The 16,679-nt window shown below is 45.1% G+C and overlaps 1 protein-coding gene across 1 annotated transcript in view; it reads right to left on the reverse strand.

The window, feature by feature from the left end:
- STYXL2 (serine/threonine/tyrosine interacting like 2) overlaps positions 1–10,855 on the reverse strand; it is a 67,706-nt gene extending 56,851 nt beyond the window's left edge. Inside the window, exons 1-2 of the mRNA XM_052636584.1 lie at positions 10,731–10,855; positions 9,960–10,085 (exon numbers count right to left, since the gene is read on the reverse strand). Coding sequence (XP_052492544.1) covers positions 9,960–10,069 — 110 coding nt within the window. The 5' untranslated portion in view covers positions 10,070–10,085; positions 10,731–10,855. The remainder of the gene's footprint in view (positions 1–9,959; positions 10,086–10,730) is intronic.
- Positions 10,856–16,679: the final 5,824 nt, after the last annotated feature.

The raw sequence follows: 16,679 nt of genomic DNA on the forward strand, positions 1-16,679 counted from the left end.
TTGTTGTGATCCATACAGTCAAAGGCTTTAGTGTAGTCAATGAAATAGAAGTAGTTTTTTTTCTGGAACTCTCTTGCTTTTTCAATGATCCAGCGGATGTTGGCAATTTGATCTCTGGTTCCTCTGCCTTTTCTAAAACCAGCTTGAACATCTGGAAGTCCACGGTTCATGTACTGTTGAAGTCTGGCTTGGAGAATTTTAAGCATTACTTTATTAGTGTGTGAGATGAGTGCAATTGTGCGGTATTTTGAGCATTCTTTGGCATTGCCTTTCTTTGGGATTGGAATGAAAACTGAACTTTTTCAGTCCTGTGGCCACTGCTGGGTTTTCCAAATTTGCTGGCATATTGAGTACAGCACTTTCACAGCATCATCTTTTAGGATTTGAAATAGCTCAACTGGAATTCCATCACCTCCACTAGCTTTGTTCATAGTGGTGCTTTCTAAGGCCCACTTGACTTCACATTCCAGGATGTCTGGCTCTAGGTGAGCGATCACACCACTGTGCATATCTGGGTCATGAAGGTCTTTTTTTTGTACAGTTCTTCTGTGTATTTTTGCCACCTTTACTGAATATCTTCTCCTTCTGTTAGGTTCATACCATTTCTGTCCTTTATTGTGCCCATTTTTTTCATGAAATGTTCCCTTGGTATCTCCAATTTTCTTGGAGAGAGCTCTAGTCTTTCCCATTCTGTTGTTTTCCTCTATTTCTTTGCACTGACCACTGAGGAAGGCTTTCTTATCTCTCCTTGCTAATCTTTGGAACTCTGCATTCAAATAGGTATATCTTTCCTTTTCTCCTTTGCCTTTAGCTTCTCTTCTTTTCTCAGCTATTTGTAAGACCTCCTCAGACAACCATTTTGCCTTTTTGCATTTCTTTTTCTTGGGGATGGTCTTGATCCCTGTCTCCTGTACAGTGTCACAAACCTCCATCCATAGTTTTTCAGGCACTCTATCAGATATAATCCCTTGAATCTGTTTGTCACTTCCACTGTGTAATCATAAGGGATTTGATGTAGGTCATACCTGAATGGTCTAGTGGTTTCTCCTTCTTCAATTTAAGTCTGAGTTTGGCAATAAGGAGTTCATGATCTGAGCCACAGTCAGCTCCCGGTCTTCTTTTTGCGGACTGTATAGAGCTTCTCCATCTTTGGCTGCAAAGAATGTAATCAATCTGATTTCTGTATTGACCATCTGGTGATTCCACATGTACAGTCTTCTCTTGTGTTGTTTGAAGAGAGTTTTTGCTATCACCAATGTGTTCTCTATTAGCCTTTGCCCTGCTTCATTTTATACTTCAAGGCAAAATTTGCTTGTTACTCCAGTATCTGTTGACTTCCTACTTTTGCATTTCAGTCCCCTATGATGAAAAGGACATCTTTTTTGGGGTGTTAGTTCTAGAAGGTCTTGTAGGTCTTCATAGAACCATTCAATTTCAACTTCTTCAGCAATACTGGTTGGGGCATAGACTTGGATTACCGTGATATTGAATGGTTTGCCTTGGAAAGGAACAGAGATCATTCTGTCGTTTTTGAGATTGCATCCAAGTCCTGCATTTTGGGCTCTTTTGTTGACTATGTGGGCTACTCCATTTCTCCTAAGGTATTCCTGCCCGTAGTAGTAGATATAATGGTCATCTGAGTTAAATTCACCCATTCCAGTCCATTTCAGTTCGCTGATTCCTAAAATGTCAATATTCACTCTTGCCATCTCCTGTTTGACCACTTCCAATTTGCCTTCATTCATGGACCTAACATTCCAGGTTCCTATGCAATATTGCTCTATACAGCATCGGACCTTGCTTCTATCCCCAGACACATCCACAGCTGGGTATTGTTTTTGCTTTGGTTCTGTCTCTTCATTCTTTCTGGAGTTATTTCTCCACTGATCTCCAGTAGCATATTGGACACCTACTGACCTGGGGAGTTCTTCCAGTGTCTTATCTTTTTGCCTTTTCATACTGTTCATGGGGTTCTCAAGGCAAGATACTGAAGTGGTTTGCCATTCCCTTCTCCAGTGGACCACATTTTGTCAGAGCTCTCCACCATGACCCATCCATCTTGGGTGGCCCTATACTGGAGTAGGTAGCCTATCCCTTCTTTAGCAGATCTTCCTGACCCAGGAATCAAACCAGGGTCAACCTGCATTGCAGGCAGATTCTTTACCAACTGAGCTGTGAGGGAAGTCCATTCATGGATTAGGGTAGACCATAAATTCAGTGGCAGATGTCACTTAAAAAGAACACAAGAGCTGTAAGAGTTACTTATATATTCTGGAGGTTAGTCCATTTGCCTGTTGTTTCATTTGCAATTATTTTCTCCCATTCCGAGGTCTGTCTTTTAATGTTGTTTATTATTTCCTTTGCTGTGCAAAAGCTTTTAAGTTTGAGTAAGTTCCTTTTTTTTTTTTTTAATTTCCCTTACTTTAGTCATAGAGGACGCTGGTGTGATGTATGTCAAAGAGAGTACAGCCTATAGTTTCCTCTAAGACCTGTGGCTAACTCATGTTGATGTATAGCAGAAACCAACACGATATTGTAAAGCAATTATCCTCCAATTAAAAATAAATTAATTTATATGTAAAAAAGGGACACAAGAGAAGACAGAGGCAAGATGACCATATGAAGACAGAGGCAGAGGTTGGAGTCACACTGTCACAAGCCAAGCAACTCCCAGAGCCAACAGAAGCAAGGAAGAGGCAAGGACAGAGTCTTCCCTGGACTCTTTGGAGGGAGGGTGTCCCTGCCAGCACCTGGATCTCAGATTTCTGGCCTTTAAAACTGTGAGAGAATATATTGGTGCTGTTTGTGTGTGTGTGTGGTTTTTAAGCCACTCAGTTTGTGGGAATTTGTTACAGAAGCCCTAGGAAACGAGCACTGGGACTCTGCTGGTGGGATATTTGCTCTTCCATGCATAACTTAATTTTTAAAAGGCCCAAGCTTTTAGCGAAAGAGATAAAACAAGGAGGATGGAATTTCAGGCATTTATTAAGTACAGGGAGGATTCTTCAGACTTGGGTGATGATCTGTTGCTTAGAATGGGCTTCCCTGGTGGCTCAGTGGTAAAGAATCCACCTGTTAATGCAGGAGATATTTTATATTGTAATAATGCAGGTTATATATTATATATAATATAAATAATATATGTTTTACTATATTGTTTAATTTCTGTCATTAAGTAAAACTGATATCCCAGTTTTATGACTATGTTATTCATATAAGCTTTCGTGGCTAGTAAGAAGCAGAGCAGAGCTGACCTTAATTTTGGCCTTAATTACACCATTTTCACTCTTCCCCCATCACTATATAGGCTCCTGGAAGAGAGTTTTATTCATAATTCTCCTTCCATAGCTTTAAAAAACCCACGGTTTTATTTAAGGCATAATTGTTACACATACAGCACGTATTTAAAATGTGCAGATTGGTAAAGTTTGATATACAAGTAAGTGAGATCATTACCGTAATCAAAATTGTGTGGTTTCTTTTCTACTGGGTTTTGAGAGTTTTTTAAATGTATATTTTGGATATGAGTTCATTATCAGATATGTGATTTTCATTTTTTTCTCCCAGTTTGTGAGTTGCCTTTTCATTTTTAAAGATACTGTAGACATTCCCCTGGGCCAGTTTAAGCCCGGTTCTGTACAGTGCAGTGGGGTTGACTGGATGATGACTTAAAAGTCAGTGCAGCTGTACTCGTTTATACCTCAGATTTTATGATGATAATTGCAGGAAGGGATAGCCTGTGAAGTGTTACTGTATGTTTGACTTTCTTGAACATTTCTGAAAAGGGCTAGTTGATTTGGGATCAGCTACTAAAAACCAACTGCTAAGGAGTATACTGTGGAGAAGGCGATGGCACCCACTCCAGTACTCTTGCCTGGGAAATCCCATGGACAGAGGAGCCTGGTGGGCTGCAGTCCATGGGGTCGAAAAAGAACTGGACACGACTCAGTGACTGAACAACACCCACGAAGGACTATACTGTGCACAAACCAAGAGGGGCTTTAAAACCGAATTGATTTAGGAGGAGTCACCTGGCTTGGAAGTTAAAGCGTCTGCCTGGAATGTGGGAGACCTGGGTGCGATCCCTGGGTGGGGAAGATCCCCTGGAGAAGGCAATGGCACTCCACTCCAGTACTCTTGCCTGGAGAATCCCATGGATGGAGGAGCCTGGTGGGCTACAGTCCATGGAGTCGCAAAGAGTCGGACACGACTGAGTGACTTCACTTCACTTCACTTCACTGAGAGCCCAGAGAAAATGTGCTCTGTCTGTGGGACCTTACTTTTAGGGAGTTCAGCCTTTTTCATGTGTAAGTGGGGCTTTCGGGTTGAGCTTGTTTTTATCTAGGAGGGGGACTGGCAGCTGGAAGGACTAAGAAATGGATGCTGCTGGAATGTCTCTATTAATCAATGTTTGTGTCCTGCTGCCAGCTCACTTTATGTGAGACTCTGGAACCGGCAGGACCGGCTCTCCCTGCGGTGACCCACCTTCTGCCTTCACAGCTGGCACTCACTGATCGCCCTCTCCAGCCAACGACCTCAGAAGCTCAATCACACCAAAGTGACAGACACTTAATAAAATGCCTATGCTCTAGGTCAGTACTTAAAAATATTTACCAGACTTTATTTATCTAGCCCACTATTAATTAGACAGTTCTTCATGTTGTTCAAGCATTCTACATTCTTAATGACTGTTAGCTGCTAAAGCATTCTAGTATTAGTACTTCTCTTCTGGTGCACATATATACTTACTTCTGTTAAGTATGTATCAGGAGTGAGCCTGCTGGGCAAGCATGTGTTTAGATACTGCTGCTGCTGCTAAGTCGCTTCAGTCGTGGCTGACTCTGTGCGACCCCATGGATGGCAGCCCACCAGGCTCCCCCGTCCCTGGGATTCTCCAGGCAAGAACACTGGAGTGGGTTGCCATTTCCATCTCCAATGCATGAAAGTGAAAGTGAAAGTGAAATTGCTCAGTCGTGTCTGACTCTTAGCGAACCCATGGACTGCAGCCCACCAGGCTCCTCCATCCATGGGATGTTCCAGGCAAGAGTACTGGAGTGGGGTGCCATTGCCTTCTCCTATTTAGATACTAGGAAACAATTTTCCAAAGGGTTGTACTAATTTACCCTCTTACCAGCAGTGAACAGGAACGTCCTGTTTGCTTCACATCCTCATTAATATTTGCTATTGTCAGTGTTTAATTTTAGGCAGTCTGGTGAGTATAGTCCTATTGAACTGTGGTTATAATTTGAATGTCTGTCATCCATATATTTCAATATATCCCATCCCACTTGCTCTCTTGTTAGTGTCACCTTGATGCCTCTCCAGGGGAGTGGTGGAGTTTATGTTGTCTCCTTTTGAATATTTGTTTCATGTGACTTTCTGAGGCTAGATCATGAAAATCAATTCTCTTAGATACTAACTCTTGACATTTCTACTGTGTATTTTGCCTTTAATGATTTCTAGCTTAACTCTGCAATGATCAGAGAACATGTTTTATATGATTTCAAGCATTAAAAACTTGTTGATATACATATGACCCAATGCATGTATAAACTTTTTGGTAAAAATTCCATGTGCACATGATAAGAATCTATCTCTTGCAATTGTTGGGTGTATATTCTATAAATGCAAATTAGGTTAATTTAAGTTACATTTCTTATATTTTTGATTTTTTTGTCTCATTCCAACAGTTGCTGAGATTGTGCTTTTTAAAATGTACATTTGACTAAGATTGTGAATTTTACTTTTTCTTCAGTTCTGTCAATTCTTTGCTTTATATATTTTGAGGTTACTTTATCAGATCCTAGAAATTTTAATAATTTAAATGAATATATCTATTATATAGCGAATTTGATTATTCTAAAACTTTAAGGTAAGGTTTTCTTTGTCTGCTATCAATAAATCACTTCACTGGCTTGCTTCTAGTCAGTGTTTGCAATTACAGCAGTGGGTACTTTCCAAAGAGGGCCACAATATATCCCATCCCACTTGTTTTCCCTACAACGTGACCCTAATACACCTTCAATGGAATGGTAGAGTCCGTGTTGCCTCCTTTGAACTTCTGTGGTCCTCTCTGTGACTTCTGAGGCTAGATCATGAAAATCAATGCACTTTTGTCCTACTGTCTTGGAATTCAGCTCCCAGGCTCTGAGAAAGCCCACAGTGACCCACATGGACAGATCATATGAGAAGACTGTGTTAGGTACTCAGGCCAATTGCCTAGCTGAGGTCTGGACCTCAGTGCCAAACGTGTGATGATGCCTCTCTGACACCAGCTCCCAGCTCTTGAATCACCCCAGGCTAAAATTTATCCCCAGTCTCCAAGTGTTTTTAGCTGAGGCCCCAGATGTCCTGAAACAAACAAGCCACACTACTGTGCCTTATCTAGATTCCAAATTGTGAACATAATAAAATGGTTATTTTATGACACTAAGTTTTGGAGTTGTGAACAATAGTAACCAGAAGAGTGGAGTGTAAGTTTTCTATCTTTTTCTCACCTTTGTACATCTTTATTTTTGAGTGTGTCTCTTATAAAAAGTATGTAGGCTTGTAAAAAAAATTGAGTCTGCCAAGTTTTGCTTTTTAATTGAAGTATTTAGTCTGCTGTACTATGTTTAGTCACTTAGGCATGTCTGACTCTTTGCAGCCCCGTGGACTGCAGCCCGCCAGGCTCCCCTTTCCATGGGGATTCTCCAGGCAAGAATACTGGAGTGGGTTGCCATGCCTTCCTCCAGGGGACCTTCCCACCTCAGGGATCGAACCCAGGTCTCCTACATTGCACGCTGATTCTTTACCATCTGAGCCACCAGGGAAGCCCAAGAATACTGGAGTGGGTAGCCTATCCCTTCTCCAGGGGATCTTCCCAACCCGGAAATCAAATGAGGTCTCCTGCATTGCAGGTGGATTCTTTACCAGCTGAGCTAACAGGGAAGCCCATGTATTTTAGTCTACATATGTTTAAATAATTACGTATATATTTGGGTTTAAATCTTCCATCCTGCTATTTTCTTACTATCTATTACGCTTTTCCTGTATTCTTTTTTCTCTTGCCTTCTTTTGGATTGGTTACATTTTATTATTGCATTCTCCCCTCTAACGAGGGAGCTTGTTGATTATACATTCTAAATAACTTTGATCCTGAACTTCCTACTCAAATTTAAAGTTTCAGATACTCTCTCAAGATATCTCTCATTAAGCTGAGAGAGTGATGCACGTACACCAGGAATCAGAGAAATAAATTAGGACTGAAAATTATATCTAAGAAAGAACTATGGGTGTGATTTCTGGCACATGGAGTTGTCTGGTTTCTGTAAATCAGAAACCAATTAAACTTTTGAAGGGATAACATTTTCTAAGAAGTCATGACTCTTAAAAGGCCTTTGGGTGGTATAAGCCTTAAAACAGCCCTTGGACCTCTAAGTTTCCATAAGCAGGACAAGTCTGCAAAAGTTATGCAGCGCTCAAGGAAGAGACACTCTTCAGCTTCACTTCAGATGTGGCTGTGGAGGATAACTGACAAGCAAAAAGGCCCAGGGGATGGAGCTCTAAGCCACAGAGAAGCACAGACCAAGAATGCCACCCTGAGAGCCACATCAAGTCACACCTAGGAGATCTCTCCACTTCTGGGGCAAAGACACGCTCAATGGGGTCATTGTTTGTAAGGACTAATGGCTGCTGTGTCCCCTTCTCCTCCTTTCATTGGATGGGAGGCTTTTTTTTTTTTTTGATAGGCCCAGGGGCTGTTATCCTCGTCAGACCATGAGGAGCTGCATTCAGCCCCGAGGTGGACAGGGCATACTTTCCAGAGAACCCAGGCTTTGAACTTTGCAGCAATTGGTAAATGGGATTTCAGGCTGTTTCCCTGGGAAGGCAGTAAGTGTGGGCTAAGAGTGTGAAAAAGGAGACATGAATATTAAGTGCCTCGAGAGACTACAGTGGCTGAGTCTGCTGTGTGTTAACAAGCCTACTTCTTTTTCCTGGGTTCATGGACCATCCTCCTTTACAAGAAAGCATGGCCTTGCTGAGTTCTAGCCAATGGAATATGGTCGCACAGAGTCAGACATGACTGAAGCGACTTGACATGCATTGGAGAAGGAAATGGCAAACCACTCCAGTGTTCTTGCCTGGAGAATCCCAGGGACAGAGGAGGCTGGTGGGCTGCTGTCTATGGGGTCGCACAGAGTCAGACACAACTGAAGCGACTTAGCAGCAACAGCAGTGCTTAGTCGCTCAGTTGTGTCCGACTCTGTGTGACCCCACGGACAGCAGCCCACCAGCCTCCTCTGTCCATGGGGATTTGCCAGGCAAGAATACTGGAGTGGGTTGCCATGCCTTTCTCCAGGGGATCTTCCCAACTCAGGGATTGAACCCAGGTCTCCCGCCTTGCAGGCAGATTCTTTACTGTTTGAGCCACCAGGGAAGCCCAAAAATACTGGAGCAGATAGCCTATCCCTTCTCCAGGGGATCTTCCCCATACAGGAATCAAACCAGGTCTCCTGCATTGCAGGCTAATTCTTTACCAGATGAGCTACCAGGGAAGCCAGTATGAGTGGAAGCAAAATGGCCATTTTCAGGCCTGGCCCATAAAACCCTCCTGAGAGATTCTCCACTTTGTCTCAAGACTGATGAACACAGTCACTTTAGAAGTCAGGGCTTACAGAGGAGGATCTACAAGACGAAAGGAGCCTCAGTTCCTGAATCACTGCTCAGGTACCTGTTCTGAAACACACCTGAGTGAGAAAAAAAGGTCCATTTTCTATAACAGCTGTCATTACTCCAACTACCACACGAAGCCATCACTTACCCTAACCACACATAAAACTACCTCTGCTTTGTCTGGTAGCACAGAGAGGGGAGGGCTGTGTTTTAAATCTCTCAATCCTGACAGTTTTTCTAAGTGGGAACATACGCCTGAGTTTTAAGGGAAAATCCCTAAAGCTCCATCTGGTCAATGTGGCCTGGCCCACCATGGTGACAAGCACCTACATTTGCTCCCATCTCACTTCAAAGGGGAAGCCTGTTGAGCCCCGAGAAGCAGGAGCCAACAAGACCCTGAGAGGCCCGAGGAAAAGGAAAATCAAGTGGCATCAGAGATGCTCTGATGTGAATTTACATTGAAATATTCTGAGTCTTTTCTTCCCTTTTTCTAGATAAGGAGACATAGGCTCAAGAATTAAAGTGATTCTTCACTTAAAATTGGGTGACAGAGTTAAGATTAGAAGTCAGGTCCCCTACTATTATTTGTGGCAAAAGAAAAAAGAAAAGGCATACACACTACTGCTTTAGCAAGCCATTAAGTATTTCTTTGTTGCTTTATGGTTTTTCTTAAAATTGTATGCAAATTTTTCATTCCACATCATCATATATCCTCAATGATTTTACGTAAAAGAAACTTTAAAATTAATTGTCACAAAATAAAGAAGACCCTCCAGGAAGCCCACATCCCAGGGGAGAGACACAGCCTGATCACAGATACAAAATTACCTTAGTGCTAGAATTTGGTGTCTTAAGGGCTCCTTCCTGTTCTGATGCCTGCTCTTATGTATGATCTATGGTCTATCATCTCCATTCCAGCCTTATTTCCCTCCTAGGGAAAAAAGTGCTATCATCCAGGGACACCTGCCAAATTCCTACTCACCCTTTGAGGTTCAAGTCCAACATCATCTCCTCTAGGAAGCCTCCTATGAACCTTCCAAGCCCAGTGATCCTTTCCCTCCCCGCATCAACTAAATCCTAAGCATGCTAATTCTAGCACTTATCGTGCCCTGCTGCAACGTATCTATTTGCAAGTTTTTTCTTCCATAAAGTATAACACATAAAAACTTTGCAAACAACGTTTGCTGAATGAATGAACTTAAGGTTGTGGCTGCAGGCTCCCTGGGGTCCACTCGTCATCACACTCCCTAGCGCACTCCCGTTATGGCTGGAGGGAGGCCCGCACTCAGCAAGCGCACACTTACTGGCTGGGGGAGGGGCTCCGGAGGTACCGGGCCTGCACAGCCCTCACGCTGGCTTCATCCTCTTCACTCGGGACTACCTGCTCCTCCTCTGGGTTCCCACTGGTTGCCATGACAGCTCGTCAGCCCCTGCAGGTTTAGCACGAATAAGGCAGTTAGAATACCTAGTTCTGGAGGTTTTGTGGGGGTGAGGGGTGTGTTGGTGATGTCACCTCAGTGGATCTAGGGATGGGAAAGTCACCACACGTTAATCGCCTGGTGGGAAAACAACTCATGAGGAAAACCCAGTCAGACTTGATTCAGCTACTGTTATCAGGACACCAAAACGCACCCTCGGCCATGTAAACAATCCACCCAGTCCACCTTGGAGTCATGACATTGAAGAAGTGATACCTTGGCTCCTTCCGCAGGTGCCAGCAAGAAAGCAGTGAGGGGAGCCTGAAGCTTGCCTTCACTATAGCTTACGCTGGACACAGGTGTATTCCCCAGACCAGAGAGGTCTTTCTCTGAACCTTCTGGGTACACATTCTCTCTCCTGCTCTCACACACACACCTTTTGTCTCTACTGGGATGGTGCCTTCTTCAGCGACTCTAACCAAGGCCACAGGACCACTGCCTTTGGCTCAGGAGCCATCCCACAGCTTATTAAGGAACATGAGACCCCCCCCGGAGCTGGTCCCAGACGACGCCGGGCCCTGACGCTCAGGGAAGAGCTGCTGCCCTTTTGGTTGTAAGTCCTGGGCTCACAGGACAAAGTGAAGGGAGAACACTCACCGCTGATCTGCCTGTGTCTCCACACCAAGAGGGCAGCCACCCAGAGGCTGAGGGGCCCAGACAAAATGGCCAGAGGCTCCAACCAGTGAGAGGGACCTCCCTCCTCTCTCTAGTCTCCTTCTCTGAGGGGCAGGACAGCTGTTCAGAGGAAACCTTAGCTGCCTGCTAAATTTAGCCTCTGGCCCCTCAGCCTGGCAGATCTCTGAGAGGAAGGCATGCAGGCTCAGGACTCAGACCCAAACGTGGGCCCCACTTAACTCTTTCCCTCCTGGCTGCTTCTTTGGAACTGACCTTGAGCCGCAGAATTGGGAGAAGTTCATGCTTCACAGAGTGGCCTCAAGAACAGGTTTACTTTGGGCTCTCTCTCCATACCTCCCTGCCTGGGGCTGCCTGTGCAGAGTGCTTCCAGAAGATAATCTAAAGCCAAGGACCTAGAAGAACGAACTAAACTGTACTTTAACCCTCTGTCAGCAAATACCAGATACATAGAATGGGGAGGATCCTCTGACAGATGCTGGGAGAGCACCATGGAGAGACTAAGGGGCAGTAACTGCCTGTAGGCAGGACTCCATTTCTTTGCAGGGAGATGACTCTGGATAGTGAACTGGGCAGTCGTGTGCCCCCGCCACAACCCCTGTCCCACACTCATCCCGTATCATCCCTGGATGATATAAACACCCCTTGAGCTTCATAAACTTCAAATGAGTTCATAATCCATCCTACTCCACTACACCAACTCCCACCAACATTACAATCAAAACAACTCCCATAACCCAATAGTTCATTCCCTCACCCTGTACATTCTGTAATGACCCCATCCCTTCGACCAGCCATCTGCCCCCTTGTCTACCCATTCACAAATATGTACTGATATCCACTATGTATCCGGCTGTGATGTGACCAAAGTAAGACACTTAAATGGTGTTTCCTCCCAGCTAGGCAGAATAATTCCTGGGGCATAGTATCATTAACAATTGGCCAAAAAATGAATGACCTCATAGTTTATTAGGAGGGATGAGACACAGACCAAAAATAGCTCAAGCAGAAGGCAGAACGTAGTTAGTTAGTATCCTAAGAGAGGTCCAGAGTGCTGTGTGAGTTCAAAGGAGGGAGAGACCCCTTCTGACTGAAGAAGTCAGGAATGGCTTGCCGAAAGAACAGATAATACATGAACTGGGCTTTAAAGCACATATCACATCACAACAGCAGATATGGTAAGGGGAGGATTTCCAGAGGGGATGACATGGAAAAAGTTTTAGAGTAGCAAAAATTAATTTAACATAGTGATTAGAGCTTTGAAGAAAAAAAACAAGGTTGAGCACAGAGACTTGGCAAAGCTGGGATGGGAGCATCTTTGGATAGAGTGGTTCAGGAAGGCACCTCTGGAGAAGCACATGGCATCACCACTGACCAGTTGCCAAACCACTGTCCTGGGCATCAAAATAGGGGCTCAGTGAGTGGCTGCTGAAGAATGGAGGAAGGACCACAACTGAGTCACCATGGGGGTTCAGTGTAGCTCCAGACTTCAAGGTTCCGTGAAGATGAAAAGTGGTATGAGAGAGAGGTGAGATGAAGCAGGGAGGGGTGGAGAGCGGGGAGGGAATCAGGCAGGGGGCTGAAGAGAGGCATCAGGTGGACAGACCGACAGCATAAGGAAGCAGACGGTGGAGGGAGGGGAGAGAGGGAAAAGGGAGAGTGAATACACCTATAAGTGGCAGCAGATAAAGAAGGGACCACTCAGGAGGAGCGGATGACAGAGGGCCTCTGTTTCCTATGTAACATTTGTCGCCACCCTGAACTCACAGAGGGCGCCATCAGGATCACTAGCAGAGTGGCCTGAAGATCAGAAGACCACTTGCTAGCTATGTGACCATAGATAGATAACCCATTTAATTTCTTTGAGACATAGATACCTATCTGTAACATAGAAAATCAAAGTACTTATTTTCCCACTGTGTTCTGACCACCCAGTCCAAGGTGGGTCCTTCCACGGCCACAGTTTCATTACCTATGTCTTTTCCCAGGCCATGCTCCCCATAGCATTGTGATCTTTAAGTGGGTGACCAGCCATCTCAGTTTCCCTAAGACAGAGACATCGCTGGGACATAGGGCCTTCTGTTTTAACAGTGGAGCGACTCCAAGCAAACTGAGATGAATTGGTCGTGGTATTTCTGGCTGTCTTGTTTGATTGTATACTATTTTCCTCCTCAGTCAGATTAGCAGTTCTCTGGGGTAGAGACCTCTGGTCTTCCTCATGACTGTGTCTCTAGCATGGTGTGGGGTGGGGGGAAATGACAAGGAAGGGAAGCAGAGGAACGGATCATAGTATGTCTCGCAATGTTTCGGCAACTGTGGCCAACACCCTTCTTTTATTGACTTTGAAACCCTCCCTCTGAGATCGTTTCCCTTTATATTACAAGGCGGCAACTTCCTGTCTCATATAGGTAAACCTGTATTATAGTGAGAAGCTCAGGACTTTGCCCACCTGCTAAACGGAGAGAAGGCAGGGGAAGGGACTGAGAAGGTGAAGGAGGTTCCTGCTGGGGCCTTTGGTGGAATGGGTGGAGCTGGAGTCTAGTCCCACAGGTGAGCTCACCTGTCAGTCCAGCTGAGGGGTGGGGCATGGGGGCCAGGCTGGGCAGAGGTAGAGGAAGGGAGAGACTGGAGGACTGACCGAAGGCTGGGCTGGGCCAGAGGCTGCTGTAGCTTTAACCAGTCAGCCCGGACAGACTCAAGACAAGAGCCCACCAGTGCCTGGCTGGACGTGGGACAGAGAGGAAGTCAGACGATGGAGGGGAAGATACAGCCTGTGCTGTGGGTGCTTTGTGCAGGTGAGTGGTGCCCAGGGGTGGGCAAGATAGGGGCTGAATGCTGAGGGTCTCCCAGACACCCCCAGGGAGGGCCTCAAATGACACAGTGTATTCCCTCTGGGCAGAATGACATGTTGAGTTGTTGAAAAAGCAGGTTCCAGGCCAGAATGAGAATTGTTTAATTCTCATATTAGAAAATAAAATTTGAGCCCACTTCTGGAATGAAGAATTCATAAGTGTCTCAAAACTATATTTTCTGATTCCAAGTCAAATCATCAGATCAAATATATTAATAAAATCTGGAAATTAGGACAAAATATTTAAAATCAGGATTTTTAAACCCCAGAAAGGCCAGGATGTGTGGATCCAGGAATTTTGTTCACTACCTGAGATTTTAGAGGAGGAAATGGCAACCCACTCCAGGAATCTTGCCTGGGAAATCCCATGGGCAGAGGAACCTGGCAGGCGACAGCCCATGGGGTTGTAAGAGTCAGACACAACTTACCGACTAAACCACCAATACATGAGATTTTAACCATTGCCTCAAAACCAGAGAAAGAGGCACTGGTGAAAGTGGTAACATCTGTATCACGTATGTGAAACCTGAGGCAGAGAGACGCTACTACTCACCCAATATCATTTACAGGGCGAGAGAGGACTAAGCAAAAACAAAGAGGGAAACAACCGATTAGAAAGGCTCTTTCCAAGGGTCAAAGCTCTTTAGCTCTCTTCGTACTCTGGTCGTTGAAAACTCAGAACGTGGGGAAACCCCACATAATGAAAAACAGACATTCATTAATATAATGGTAGACTCCAAATCAAGTGCTAAATAGCAAAGTCACTGTGTGAGGCTCCATGGAGGGTCTAAGGGTTAGGATGGAGGTCTTGGCATTAGACTCCTGGGAACTGACAGGAAGTAGAATGAGCAAGGAATTTGAGAGATAAGGGTTGGGGAATTTTAGTTGACCATGCTGAGAATCTCATCAGCTTGCAGTTTATTTATTTATTTTAAAATTCGGCCATATTTAAAACTAAAAATATTATTTTGTTTGATGAAAGATTCTTTAAATTCTGTAGTGTTTACAATTGCCAAATATTTCACATACATGATTTTATATAATCCCACAATAAACCTTTTTTCTCCTACTCCTATCTTGCCCCTCCTCTCTTCCTTCTCCCCACTGGTAACCATTAGTTTGTTCTTTATATCCATGAATCTGCTTTTTTTTTCTTCATTTTATTCATCTGTTTGTTGCATTTTTTAGATTCCACATGTGATATCATACAGTGTTCGTCTTTCTCTGTATCAGCTTGCAATTTAGAAATTATTGTGGGCTTCAGGGATCTAGCAAGACTAGGGTGTGTTGTTGAATCCAAGTTCATGTGCCCCATGTACAATGAGGCTAAATAAACTGAAATACTGGAGTGTGGAAGAAAAAGTTTTACTGCAAGGGCCATAATAGGATAAGGGGTGGCTCATGCTCAAAAGACCTAAACTCCCCAATGGGTTTCAAGAAAGCATTTTTAAAGGCCAGGTGAGGAAGGAGAGTCACAGAATGTGTGATCAGCTTGTGCACAGTTTTCTGTTCGGTTGATGGTGAGGTAACAGGGCGGTGTCACAGGGGTTAACATCATTCTCAGGCTCCAGTAGCTCTGGGGGCTGCATGCTCACAGTCATCAAGTACTTTCTTCCATTTGGCAGGGGTTTCGGTAACTCTAAAACAGCTCAGGAAATGGGCATCCGGTAGTGCTGTCTAGGTTCTTCAGGGAGGAGCTGAACATTCTGTGACTGCTGTATGGCTAATTTACTGTTTAAATTCTTACCAGTTTTCCTGGTCCAGCTGCTACTTTTGCATTCACTCTTGATTCAGACTTTTACGACACAGGGTAGGCCTGGGAGTGGAGAAGGAAACGGCACCCCACCCCAGTGTTCTCGCCTGGAGAATCCCAGGGACGGGGGAGCCTGGTGGGCTGCCGTCTACGGGGCTGCACGGAGTCGGACACGACTGAAGTGACTTAACAGTAACAGGCCTGGGAGACCACAACTTTTCCACAAACAAGGGGCAGGCAGAGGACATGCCGAGGACATGCAGAGAAGGGTCTGTCCTGGGCAGTCCCATAGGGTCCTGCGCAGTTACAGGAGGAGGTGAAGAGTTCTGCCAGGAAACTTGGGAGCCCTAAGGCCTGGGAAGTGGAACGGAAGGGGTCTGATTTAGGACTCACTTTTCTGCTTCTAGAGGCAAGCTCCAAACCAGTTGGCCTGCCAGCCCAGGGTGGTTCTCCCAGGTCCCCAGGTTTCCCCAGGTTCCCCTTCTTTCCCCATCTCTCCAAACCTAATCGTGAAGCTGTTGGTTGCTCGGCAGGGTCTGGTCGCACTCAAAGGCCCTGCCAGAAGGCCCATCTGACTGGGACAGAGGGGCCCTCGTCATCAGGCTTAGAGGGCATACTTGGTTCATTCTTTCAGCCAAACAGCTCTTTACCAAGCACATAGTTTGTGCAGGAAACACAGGAGTGAGGGGCCTGGAATGAATTGCAGTCATCAGGGAATCTGTCTCAGCCATCACATCCAGACCCGAATGACGTGCTTCAAGTCTCAAGGGTAGGAGGCTGGCAGGAAATGATCACCCTTTCTGGGCTGGGCAAGCGACCTCTGATCCTCTTCTCCAGAGCCTAGAAGTCTCTCTCATGCCTTGCCTCCTCCTCTACACACCCCTGCATTTGCAGTCTGGCTGCAACCCGAAAGCCATGCATGAATAAAAAGAAGGGATTTGGGCTTAGGGAAAAAATAACCCAAACAAAACAGACTGAAAAGTTTACCTAACTGTGAATAGCCTCGAGCGTACATTTCACCCCTTCCTGTGAGAAGGCGTGTGACCCCTAGGCAAACTCACCCAGTGGAACCAGTTCTTGGGATTGCGTTCAGACACACTGATAGAGCGTTCTGCCCCATCCACTTCCCTCCACCCTCCAAGTCTGGCACCAGGGGCTCATCACCTTTGCCTCCATACTTTATACTAAGGGGAAGGGGCTGGAGCAGTGGAGCCACGGAAGCTGGGCTTGGTGGCTAGCTCTGGGTATATGTTTGCCAAGTGGAAATGTTTGTGGGTGAAACAGTCATTTCCATGTGTAAGTGAGCAAT

This window comes from Budorcas taxicolor, chromosome 3, assembly GCF_023091745.1.
Source record: "Budorcas taxicolor isolate Tak-1 chromosome 3, Takin1.1, whole genome shotgun sequence".
Classification (NCBI taxonomy): Eukaryota; Metazoa; Chordata; class Mammalia; order Artiodactyla; family Bovidae; genus Budorcas; species Budorcas taxicolor.